The sequence below is a fragment of the Myxocyprinus asiaticus genome, chromosome 11 (genome assembly GCF_019703515.2).
Source record: "Myxocyprinus asiaticus isolate MX2 ecotype Aquarium Trade chromosome 11, UBuf_Myxa_2, whole genome shotgun sequence".
NCBI classification, from domain to species: Eukaryota; Metazoa; Chordata; class Actinopteri; order Cypriniformes; family Catostomidae; genus Myxocyprinus; species Myxocyprinus asiaticus.
This window is the reverse complement of record NC_059354.1, coordinates 34,991,748-35,004,859: the sequence shown is the minus strand read 5'-3', so window position 1 is coordinate 35,004,859 and position 13,112 is coordinate 34,991,748. Positions and strand designations below refer to the sequence as shown.

The 13,112-nt window shown below is 37.5% G+C and overlaps 1 protein-coding gene across 2 annotated transcripts in view; it reads left to right on the top strand.

Moving 5' to 3' along the window:
• The first annotated feature begins 349 nt into the window (after nucleotides 1-349).
• The window catches only part of LOC127447684 (amine oxidase [flavin-containing]-like), a 54,410-nt gene continuing 41,647 nt past the window's right edge, over nucleotides 350-13,112 (top strand). The window contains exon 1 of one of the 2 annotated variants that reach the window (XM_051709682.1): nucleotides 350-502. In XM_051709682.1, the coding sequence (XP_051565642.1) occupies nucleotides 454-502 (49 nt within the window). In that variant the 5' untranslated portion in view covers nucleotides 350-453. The remainder of the gene's footprint in view (nucleotides 503-13,112) is intronic. The other variant, XM_051709684.1, reaches the window with a different exon arrangement.

The following is a 13,112-nucleotide window of genomic DNA, read 5'->3' as shown; positions in this document are numbered from 1 at the left end:
GTAGCTGGCTGCAGTTCACTTAACGGCCACAGGTATCATTAATAACAAGGGTTTCTGAATCTTACATACTGCACCTTTGAGTATTTGGAAACTTACTGGTTGTTACAGTCACACAAAAATAATCTCATTATAAAGTGTTACCAATATTTGTTTTGCCTTTTTATTGCCAATAAACTAATTATATTACAATTACAAGACAGTGAGATTTAACGTAGTGATTTGCTTTGCATAGATATTTTTTTGTATATTGTACAGTCTCTGCATTCATTACAATGCACAGTCTGCAGCTGCCAGTAGAGGGAAGCTTCACAACCGTGCTCTTCTTATCTGTCATTCCAAATGAAAGGAGCGCTCGAGTCGGGGGCGGGGCTCAGAATGGGCCCGTCTCTCGCAGCTTTTAACACAGACGCGGAGCGGCTCTTCTACTTGAACGTGAGCTAAAGGAAAAGCACCATGACTGCGAACACATACGACGTGATTGTGATTGGTGGAGGCATTTCAGGTTAGTGTCATCATAATAGCGCTTAAAAACTTTATTGAATCTAATCATAATTACTCATAAATAAACTTTATATCATTGAAGATTACCGGCGTCTGATACTAATTTTAGAGTTATATGATAGTAGGCTATTGTATGAAACGCGCGATTGCCCGTTGCTGAAACGACCATTCCATTTCTTAAGAAGCTTATGCGCCTTATAATATTGTATTATCGTTGCCATAAAGCAATGATGCATTTTTACATTTTAACCGGGACTGTGTTGCTAGTTTGTCAAAAGGACGCGGTTAGTTTTTCAGAGTTTATTTTGGTCTCGATGTCACCAGAGCTTGCACTTCCGTCAAATTTCATATTCATAACGTCACGGGTTGAGATCGTCATCCTTTAAGTGTCTGTTGTAAATAATGCGAAACGACCAGCGTTTGGGCAGGCATTGTATTTCCAAATTGCAAATGAGGATTTGGATGGGCATCTTTTAATATTAGGGGTTTATTTGTTTATACGATTTTAATTCAGTTTTTGTTGTAGCTGTACTTTCGTTTTTTGTCGTTTGTCTCCACCGCCTTTTTATTATTATTATTATTATTATTATTATTATTCTAAAATATGTGTATGTCTCTTTTACAAAATAATAGTCTTGTTAGTTGCAACAGGTGCTCAAGACCTGTTGAGGGGAAACTGCCACTTATAAACAACTTTGGCTACATACTTTTTCACAATTAATTGTTTACCTAGGTTCATTTTAAAATCTAGATTCACATAACTCTGGGTATTCTTGTGTCACACTGTGCATACTATGGTATACTAGGGTAGGTTTGTCATTTACATTGTATACCCTTGGCTTTGCAGTGCTCTGAAGCAGTGCTAATCCCCTTTCAAAATTGTGTTCTGAAATAATGGCCTTAATTCAGGATTAAAAAGACATCAAAAAGTACAGTATTAAAAGCCTATACATGGCAGACACTTGGGTATCACAATAATCCCAGTGAGATGAACAGCATGCATGGTCCAGTTTAATTGCCTCCAGTGCAGATCTCTGTGCAATAACCCATGCTTTCTTAGAAAGTTCTACAGAGACTCTATTTTTATTTATATTGTTAAGATGCAGCATTGATTTAAAAAAAATAATGTGATAAGGATTCTGCTTCAGTCAGCCCCAGCATGTGTTGGGTGACCTATTGTCTCCCTAGAGTAGTGTGAAAAAACATAGCATAATTGCAGTTATGACTTGACAGGAAATTCCATTCCCGTCATGTAAACTTTCTAGTTTCCGTAGTGAATATGCATTATTATATACAAACTCAAAAATGTATACCCAGCTCAGAGGGAATACACACTGAATTAAATATTGCTAGGGTAAGCACATTCTTGGAACAGAACTGACTAGCTGATAATCCGATGCAAAAGTTACTTCTAATTTTATTTGCTGGGCAACCACAGAATAAACACAAGTCAGATAATGGTATACATTTTTGATTCTGAGGGAATAACAGGTATGTATCTGGCATGGCTTGAAATGTGTGTTCAGTATCATGCAGTTGAATTACCCATGACCTTCTCAATTTAGGCTACTCAAATCGTTTGACTTTACGTTTAAAAAAATCAAGTTCAGTGTTTTGAATTGCACCAGAGCAACTACATAAACATTTTCACTACTACTTAGCTTGAAAAAATGCTGATGGGTTTAATCAGTAATCGTTATATAACAAAAGCACACATGATGGACCATGGACCCAGTGTCACCCAATCCATTACGATATAAAACCTTTTACCATCATGAGAACTTTGTTTTCCTGCCAAGTTTCTGCAAGAGTCCATGCTAAACAGACTACACTTTTGAGTGTGTAAAACCTTTGCAATATGTCATGTCAGTGGTAGTGTGAGGGGAGTTACAAGTTCACACTCCCAGATTTATATCCTGTTATCTACTTAGGGTTGTGGCGGTTTACTCTCCTTATCTCCCAGTTTAACAGCTGGTAATTACCAGGGTTTCATGGTTCCACCTAATATTTCTTCCTCAATTACTTAAACATATACAGAGTTATATGTATATATTTTTCTTTGCAGCTGTCGCCTTTGACTTGCACATTGGGGGATTTATAAAGAACTGTTCTTTGGAAACAATATGCATGGTGAAAAATGCTAAACAAATATAGAGTTGAATTGAAGTACCTCAAAAGCAGTAAGTCTTTGAGATGGCACAATACCCACAATGTTAAAAAAGGTAAAACAAAGAAATATAATCCCTGCAATGACATACTCAGCATTTCACGAGACTAAGAATCAAGGACTATTCACATAAATTGCATCATTCTGTCATTGCTTTATGCTGGTGCATTTGACACCATGAAATCGCTAGACACAAATTTTGTCATCGGCTGTCATCTTACATTTGCTGAATAGGAAGGTGTTTCTCATCTGTTGGCCTTTAAAGAGAGTTTCTTCTTATTCTAACCAAATAAAGTGGGTTTAAGAAAAAAGCAGTGTTGCTTCAGGGATCTTTTAATAACGACCCAGCACTCCCTGCGAATCTGATTACTATTTGCAAAAGCCACTGGAGGTGCTCTGGGAGAAGCCACTTTGACAGAGGTGGTAAACAGCAGTGACAACTAATTTTTATGTGCTCAGGGATCCAAGAACAACCGAGGCAACAAAGTGTATTTGTGTCTGTTCTCAAGAGCCTCAGGGGCTGTGCTGGACGTAGAGGAGAGACAACTAAAGCTAACCAGTGGAAAAGACACCTTCCCCTTATGGCCTTCTTGTTCCATGTCAGTAATGGGTAGGGGGAAAATGTGTCTATTTGGTAAACACAGTATACATTTAATCACTACATTTAAAGGAATAAGTTCACCCAAAAATGAAAATTCTCTCATAATTTACTCACCCTCATGCCATCTCAGATGTGAATTACTTTTTTTCTTATGCAGACCACAAACAAAGATTTTTAGAAGAACATCTCAGCTCTGTAGGTGTATACAATGCAAGTGAATGGTGACCAAAATTTTGAAGTTCCAAAAAGCACAAAGGCAGCATAAAAATTGTCCACATGTCTCCAGTGGTTTTATCCACGTCTACTGAAGCGATCTAATCGATTTTGGGTGAAAACAGATCAAAATATAACTTTTCACTGTACATCTTGCAATTGCAGTCTCTAGGTACGATCATCATTTCAAGCTCGATTGCATTTCCTAGTGCTTGACGATGCGCAGAGAGCTAGATGGTGCTAGGAACTGTAATCGAGCTTGAAATCCTGATCACCAAGGAGACTGCTGATGTCAAGATTTAGTGAAAAAGGAGTTGCATTTTGATCTATTTTCACCCAAAACTGATTGGATCCCTAAAGAAGACATGGATTAAACCACTGGAGACTTAGGGATTACTATTTGGGTGTAGTTTACCCAAAATTAAAATTCTGTCATTATTTATTCACCCTCATGTCATTCCAAACTCCTATGCCTTACTTTGTTCCATGGAACACTTAATGAGATGTTTAGCAGATTGGACGCAATGCTGTTTTCAACAAAGTGAACATAAATGGGGACCGGGACTGTCAAGCCCAAAAAAGGCACCATACATGCATTAAAAAAGCAGTCCATACAACTCATGCATATATATTCCAAGTCATCTGCAGCCAAGCAATAACTTTGTATTAGGATTAGACTGAAATTAAAGTAGTTATTCCCTGAAAATCTTGCTTGACAGGTGTGGTTACCATTCACATTCATTGTATGTCAGACTGTACAATGCACATTGTAGCCAAGACTTTTGGTCTCAAATCGTCTTGACTGACAGTGTTGACTGGATGTTTTATCTCATCTGGCCTTCGTTGAAGTAGTTGCACTCGTTCAGACATTGACCCAGTCAAAGGCTGCTTTAAGCAGCTTTAAATCTAATGTAAATCATGCATTAACAGAAAATGAAACTGAAATATCTACAAAGTCTTAGAGTCATCATTGTGTAGTTTGAATAAATATGATTGTAAATTGAGAATGAAATAAAATAAATAATAATTGTATTTAGGACTCCAGGGAGCAAGCCGAAGGCGACTGTGGCAAGGAACACAAAACTCCATTAGATGATTGGTTAATGGAGAAAAATAACATTGGGAGAAACCAGACTCACTGTGGGGGCCAGTTCCCCTCTGGCTAAACAGCATAAATAATGCCAGTATTAGTTATTTATGTGCAGTGCAGGTCATGGTTTAAAATTAGTAAACTAAGTAAGTGTTAAGGGCCAGTGTTTATACAAAGATTTTGTATGAACTTTAAGATTAATGTCTAATGTCTTTGAAGTCCATCCTGGCTTAACTGCAGAAGTTCACATAGATGCATTGTCCTTTGTTAGTTGGCTGATGAAGGCTTTTGTTGGCAATTAATTGAAAGTCTATGTATTCCATTTCAAGAGTGTAGTCCATCAATAGATTTATAGAGAATTGATTCAGGCAGAGATCAATGAGATGCATTGCAGTTCAGCCTCCTTTTGTGGATTTTGATATTCTAGGAACTATTAACAGGCCAGAATTTTGTGATCGTAATTAACGTGACGGAATATAGCATGACAGAAGGTCACTTAAGTTCAGTGGAGCTAGACCATTCAAAGATTTGTATGTAGTTAACAGAATTTTAAAATGAATACAAAACTTAACAGGTAGCCAATGTAATGACGATAAAATTGGGTAATAAAATTTATTATCATATTTCTTGGTTCTAGTCAGCACTCTGGCAGCTGCATTTTGAATCAATTGAAGTTTATTTATTGAACTTGCAGTACATCCTCCCAGTAATACATTACAATAATCTAGTCTGGAGGTCACGAGCGTATGAATTAGTTTTTCGGCATCAGCAACAGAGTGCATGTGTCGTAACAGAATACTGTTCTACAGATTGGTATAAAATATAACACCAAAGTTCTTCGCTGTAGAAGACGACGTAACAGTACATCCATCGAGTCAAATTATATTTTAGCAGCTTATTTTTTTTTAGAGGTTTTTGGTCCAATAATTAGTACCTTGGCTTGTCTGTGAACTGTCATCCTTACACTACTGCCAAACTAGAAATGCACATTTCTTTAAACAATGAGTGGTGCTTAACCATGCAAAACTCAACACCACTATGCCAGCTTGTTCTGAGTGGTTGCTAGAAACACTTCTAGGTGGTTACTTGGGTGTTCTGGATGGTTGCCAGTCAAAAGAGCCCACCCCAATATTCTGGTCCCTAGATGTAGCTTGTTTACCAGGCAGAGACTGATAGTCTAATTGTTTGAAAAGTAATAACCCACGTCTCCTTAAAAGCCATACATTTTGAGGCATCATTCATGTCCGTAGCACAAATGATGAGGGATGAGATATGTGGCAAAATTTTATGCTTTGTTTAGGGCTTTGTTCATATCCCGCACCTTCTATATTAGCAATAGTAATGAATAAGATTTAACAGTTTTACCCGTTTACAGAATCTGCACCTATTGATTGACACTGCATCACGTCATTGCTCACTGCACCCAGTTAAAGGGATTATGACATGAGGAATACAATTTTCCTTGATCTATTCACATGTACGAGTTCACTGTATATATAAAAAAAAAAAAAAATCTGGGCATTTCTGACAGCAGGTCAGAATGTGTGGGGTGGGGGGGGGGGGAATTGATCATGTTTGACAAATATACTACTGTTGTTTTTTTGTGCAAAAAAACTTTACTAATATTATAAGTCAACCTCAAGGAACATATTAAAATAATTTAAAAAGGCATGCCATGACCCCTTTAAATTTGAAGTTAAAGTTAAACTTAGTCTCATCTTTGGACATGCCAATATCACATCACCAATGGCCTCGTGTCACCTGAAATTGCTAACTCACATAAAATGAATGACTCCTGTTCGCTTTGTTGCTGCCAGTCGCTGTATGTGTGTGAACGCCCCCTCAACGGGAATGGCACAGTGTTTATTCCTGATATTAAGAAGCACAGCTGTAGATCTCTGAAGATCAATGTAAACACAATTACAAACATTGATTTTTATAATGCATTTGAAGAATCAACAGTGCTTTCATTCTTTTTAATCTACGGTCTCCATTTCTAACTTTCTTTTTAACAGAATTATGGTAATAACACAAACAACTGAACTAGGTAAACATTGAATAATGTCTTCATGGTGCTTTTATATAACACCAGAGAAATACTCAGATGTCTAAATGCTTAATTGCCGTGTCCTCTTAGCTTGTGTAAACAAACGTTCTTGGCCTGTTTTTTCCCCCATTGAGCTGTGCAGAGAGGAACCTGACTCCAGCTTGGCGGGCTTCGTTATGCAAGATGTTAAGATAATACCGCTCTGTTCCCCTCGTAGGGAAACAACTGTCCATGAGGTTGCCAGGAGAACATGCCATTTTGCTGATCTCTCTGTAATTGTTTTTTTTAAAGTGTATCCAAACGTTCATGTCGCAGTGTATAGGAGAAGGCAACTGCTTCTAGAATATTGGAAAGCATGAAATAGTAGGAACTGTGCTTGAGCCATGTAAACACTACAAATTTCCACAGTGGAAGAGGAAAGCCTCATTTCATTTTGAGTTAGATGTTTGGTGCATATTTAAACCAATTTACTGTACTGTACATGCAGAATTGAAGACAGAAAACTGGATTATAATAGCTGTTTGGTATGTTTGCAGATCATAGAGGGTCACACATGTTACAGCTAAAGACCTGGAGTTAGAAAGTTTGTTGGAGGTTCTATTTGTTCTTTTGAATGAATTTGTTACATGTTGTGTAGTACTAGAAGTAAGTGGAATATAAGAAAGCTTCTTCATCTAGATGCTTGAGGTAAAACTGTTTAACAGATATAAAGGATTATATGTTAAAATCTTCAAGTATCCCTGTGATGCTGTGAAAGTGCAAGCTGTTCTTGTAGGGTCAGTCACGGAGTTGTACATTTTCATTTAATTTCATTTCACGTCTTTAATCAGGAAACAAAACCCTCTTTTGTCTTGTGGGATAAATGATGAGTGTGCTGCTTGCCAAAGCTGACAGATTAACATTTTAATTGAGAAATTCCTTGTGGGATGAACCACAAATTTAAAGGTGGCCAGTGTCACCTACAATTTACGGCTTGGCTGTTGGTAATGTGTTGTGATAATACAATTGTGCAATTACCACCAGAGCTGGCGGACGTAGCCTCTTAAATGTGATTCTTTGTTCTGTAATATTAGGTTTTATCAGAGTTGATAAGTGTGTGAGCAAAGCAATTAGGTTTAGATTGTAGTATTATCACAAAGGGAGATTTGACCTTTGGAAGGTACAGAGTTCATTCCTTGATTATTTTGGAAAATATATCTTAATGAAAAGAATAAGTACTTATTGACATTGTGATTTTATTGATAAGTTATTGTCTTAAAAAGGATAGTTGACCTAAACATTAAAATTCTATCATTTACTCAACCTCATGTTGTTCCAAACCTATAAGAATTTCTTTCCTCATGTGGAACATAAAATGTTATCCTTAGTCACCATTCACTTTCATTGCACCTTTTGTTTTTCCATACAGTGAAAGAGAGGTGTGTTTTTGTTTTTTAGATAATTCTATTCTTACAGAGCAAACTATAGAGCTGCCTCCGGATCAGGTCTATAAATGTTGTGTGATTTACTGTATTTACCTTTATTTTGATGTCTTATGTAAATCTAACCTTGTTACATCATGTCAATTAGAGCCAGAGCGCAAAGCAGATTTTTGTTTTCAGTGAATAGAGAGGTAATTGGTATAGATTTACCTTTGCCAAGCGACTGCATTATTGCATGTACTGTTGCCATGGAAACCTCAACTGTCCTCAGACTCTTGTTTCCCAGTAAATGGCCCTGTGAACTGGCACTAACGAAAGAAGTGAATCCTAAATATGTTGCAGTACCATTATAAGCTGTGTCTCTAATAATGCTGCACGTGATCAGAGGACCTTTTTTTTTTATACAAGAGCCCATTACAGTCACATGCCATTCCCCAGCATGTGAAATATCAGATAGATTTCTGATTTCTGACACTGAAGCTTTGAATATTTAGTTATCACGTTAATTTAGTGCGATTTAATTATATAAAATTTTTTGATCGTGTCCCTGGACCATAAAATTTAATATTTCTGTTTTTGGAGCAATTTGTTTTCAGCAGGGAGAAGTAAGTGAAACTCCAGCTGTTTTTAGACAACGTGCAGCTGTACAGTGAACAAACCACACTTAGGCTTGCTTGACACAAGATGAGAATGTGTAAATACAGCTAGACGGAGCGCAATTTCGAATGCAGGGATCTTGAGATGTGTTTTTCAAAGTTTCAAGCTAAGGTTAACTTGATACAGCGTCCTAAAAATGCTGTGTTTATGACACGACACAACCAAAGTGAGGCCCCAAAATTGTCTGACAGCGGTATATTGACACGTGCTTAGACCAAGCTCTTATAATAAATCTGTCTCGGACAGATTGACTAATTCAGTTGCAAAATGGTGTGTTATGGACTGTTGCCAATGATAGGCTCATGTTCATTATGGAAATAAACAATATATTGCTTTCTAAAGCCACTTTTTGTATTGTCTTTTTAATGCTTGTCTGCAACAATAATGTAATGCATTTTAATGATCTGAACTGTTAATTTTATAATATATATTTAAAAAATATTTAAATATAACTATTTACAATTATATATTTATGTATTGAATTATTGTTATTTGAGAGGCTTTCTCAGAAAATATTTGTATATGCGATTAATTGCGATTAATTTGATTAATCAGCATATCATGTACTGTAAATAATTTGATTAAAATTTTAATCAATGCCGTCTATGCGCATGTCTGACACACTGTTTGTTCGGAGCCATGCAGTCTCGTGGAGCACGCGTATGTTAAGGGTTCTCACTCTTTCTGTGTGTCAGTCTTCTGAAAATGTTTTGCAAGAAAAGTATCATCTATGAGAATGCTGCAAATGACCTCAGACCATCTCAGCTCAGGAGATGCTCTGAGTTCAGTACGCTTTATTTTCACAGAGCAGTTCGTTGTGAGTGCAACTCTGCAGGGTCGCTTTATATATAGCCTATACCAGTGTTTCCCAACCACTGTGCCGTGGCACACTAGTGTCCAAATTTGTGGAGACATTCATTGTCTCATAATTTCTTATCATTAAATATTAACTTATCGTTTACGAATATCAGAGACCCCAGTTATTGAACTAATTTAAATTCACCAAGAAAACGCATAGACCTAAACATAAACGAGTCGTTTTATTACTTTCTGCTATCAAAGCAACTGCAAGCTTTTTTCTCTCTTCCAAATACGTTATAAGTTTTCAAAGTTTATTGTGCACACCTCCCACTTTTTTTACTTGGCAATCTCGTAAAATCGCCCCCCTGTGATGGTTTTTGCAACTCTTGTCATGTGGAGGGCAATGCGGCGCTTGACGCTGGCATTGGACGGAGCGTTGACGCCTCGACTCAACTCATGTGAAATGTGCTTTACAATGACGAAAGAACATTATTGAAACTCAAAATTATTATTATTTGTCTATTGTTGTGGTATTTTCTGATAAAAGCCATGCGCAGCAGTTTAAAAAGGCTACTGTAGGAAAATTACACCGTAGATCTGCTTTGTTTATAGTTCTTATATTGAAGTCAGTAGATTTGTAGCCATGCATGTTTGAATAAAGGAGAAAGAAAGAACGTTATTGAAACTCACTATTATTAGACTATTATTGTTGTCTTTTTGGATGAAAAATAAAGCTCAGACTGAAGGAAGACTATAGATTGTCTTTGTTCTTTTAATGCTTAAACACTATTAAGTCTCTTGGTAGATTTCGGGACTCAAAATGATTCACTGACTCACTCATAGCACATAAGACGCTCATTTGTTGCCACCTAGTGACATTTCCAGAAGGGGTCACTGAACTAATCAGTTAATAAAATTGAACAAATTTGTGAAACCACCAAAATACTCTTTATTTTGCAGCTAATTCTACACAATTGTAAACTTGAATAAACTTAAATTGCATTAAAATAGCTGGAATTGGTGCTTATTCTTTAAAAAAAAATCCCCAGAAACATTTTCATGGACCAGTAATTGTCTTACCTTTTTCGCCCCTCATGAGTTTGCATCCCTGTAATTTGATGTGGCATTGCAAGAACAAATCTACAAATTAGAAAAGAAGCAAATTTATTATTTTTAGCGCTCTTGCCACCTGTGACCTCGCACAGTGTAGCCTACCTATGTGACTTGTTTTTGTTTTTCAAATTTTTTTTGACCACTTTATTTTAATAGTTTTTTCATTTAGTTTGTAGTGCAATTTGAATTTAGAAATGTCTTTTTGGTTTTAGTTTTTTGTGTTTTAAATAAAGGAATTTAATTTTCAATGCACAATCACTAAAGCAAGAACATTCACCGACCCCTCAGCTGGGGGGTTTACGATATTGGATATTGTGATATGTATATTTTTTTAAAATAAAAAATAAATATCGTGAACATATGCATATCGCTAAGCCCTAGGAGGGAACAAAACAAATTTATTCACACACATTCAAAGTCATTACCCTTCTGAAGCAGCTAGACTGGTTCCTGGGCTGAAAGGTAATAAAACGCCAACATTAAACCTGCAGCAACCCACAATAAGTGATGTATTTGCCCGGACAACTAAATACCCGACCGGTAGCCCATGATGGAGAGAATGCACGGATGAAGTAGGTTCGTTGCCATAGAGGTATTGCCCTTCACAACTGTTGAAAAGCCATCTTTCAAAAAGTTGAACACACATTTTGGTGTCACTTTTTTTTTTTCAGTTTCACTTGAATATTTAGTTACAATTATTAAAAAATAAAGTTAAAAGTTTGAAATCAAGCTGCCTTGCATTATTGTGTAGGCTATTGCTTAACGAAAATTACCCCATAGTACCACTTATCATCTGACCAGCGGTAAGTGTAGGTTAGTCGGTGTGAACGTGAACACCACACCGGTGTGAAAATTATGATATTGTGGCAAGTAGTTATTAAGTGGTTTGTGTAATTATTCTATCCCTTCTTAAAATGCAGAGAAGCAAGCTGAAGGCTGATTCAACAGAACAAGTAAACACTGTGACTCAGAGGCATTTTCATAACATTGCTCTGTTTGTTTGAGGATTTCAACCAGCCCAACACTGCAACATTGGCCCAACCAATGACATTAATTTTTCAGACTGATCTCACAAAATAGTTTTCTGTTTTTATATTTTTAAGCTAAAATCGATCTGTGCTTACTGAAATTCAAATCACTGCCCCCTGTGGCCAAAGCGATAATTGTTTTTGGGCGTATTGGTATGTATGAGCTCCATTTTCTGGGTATAAAGGGCACCAAAAGCAAGCTGTTAAGCGAGTTGCTTTCAGCTGTATAGGCTTTAATACAGTGACGAGAAATGCATATTTTATTAACTGTTCCCCCCAACCCAAACTTAAACCTAACCATCAGTAGATTAAAAATGTTATGTTAGAGGGAAAAATACAACCTCCTGAATCATGTTCATCACTGATTATGTGAATGCGATTACTTCCTGGTTTCAACACGGTATCCGAACCTGGATCTTCCATGCTGCTGATGTGTGCTTCAGGTCAAGCCGCAGGGGAAGGTAAACATGCTGTAGCTGATGCTAACATGTCTGATAGGAGATGGGGAAAAAGGTAGTAAAATAATGGTAGCTGTAGTGTGTAATAAATATGATCAATACATCAATATATTGCACAGAGACAGGACTTAAGGGGGTCGCACACCAGATGCATCTGGCGAACAACATGGGGCGTTCTAAAATTCAAAACAATTGTTTTCAATGAAGGTACGCACACTGCCGCCGACACTCGGCATCTGTCGGTGGCGCCCACCTACAACTCCGGAGGCTGCTCAAATTTCTGCTGCACCACGGAGCGCAACTCGAATATTTTCTATTTAAATTCGACCCAAATCATTATCAATGGACATATATTATTTACTCTAGCCTTGTTCATTCTTTAAAAAGGGGAAAACCTTGATAACTTTTGTGTGTACTGTCTGCCACGTGAACCGCATTGATGTGCACTGTGTTTGATACCTGTGCCGTGTCCAAGCCGCGACGCGGTGTGGCGCTTCTCATCCGATTAGCAACTGCCTTTAGTCCTTAGCAGCAGTAAAGTGGTAAGTGTGCCCTTTGAAATTTTGCAACATGCACAAAAGTGACAAAAACATGTGAAGAGATTGTCCAAGAGTGACCTTGAGCTGTCAGTGAGGTGGCCAGTGTGTGGGAGGTAGTGGAGACATGAGTGAAAGAGTAGGAGGAGTAATGACTGGATTTCAGATTGTTCAAGATCCTGATGGCCAGCAGGTAGAAACTGTTCTTCAGCCTGCTGGTTCTGGATTGAATGCTGCTGTACCGTCTGCCTGATAGCAGTCTGGTAAACAGTCTGTGTGCTAGGTGGTGATTTTGTGAGCCTTCCTTAGACATCGTGTATGGAAGATGTCCTGTAAGGCTGGGAGTTTGTTGCCAATAATGAGTTCAGCTGCTCTCACGACTCTCTGGAGGGCCTTGGGGTCATGGAGGGAGCAGCTGCCAAACCAGACAGTCATGCACCCAGTCAGGATGCTCTCTATGGTGCATTTGTAGAAGTTGG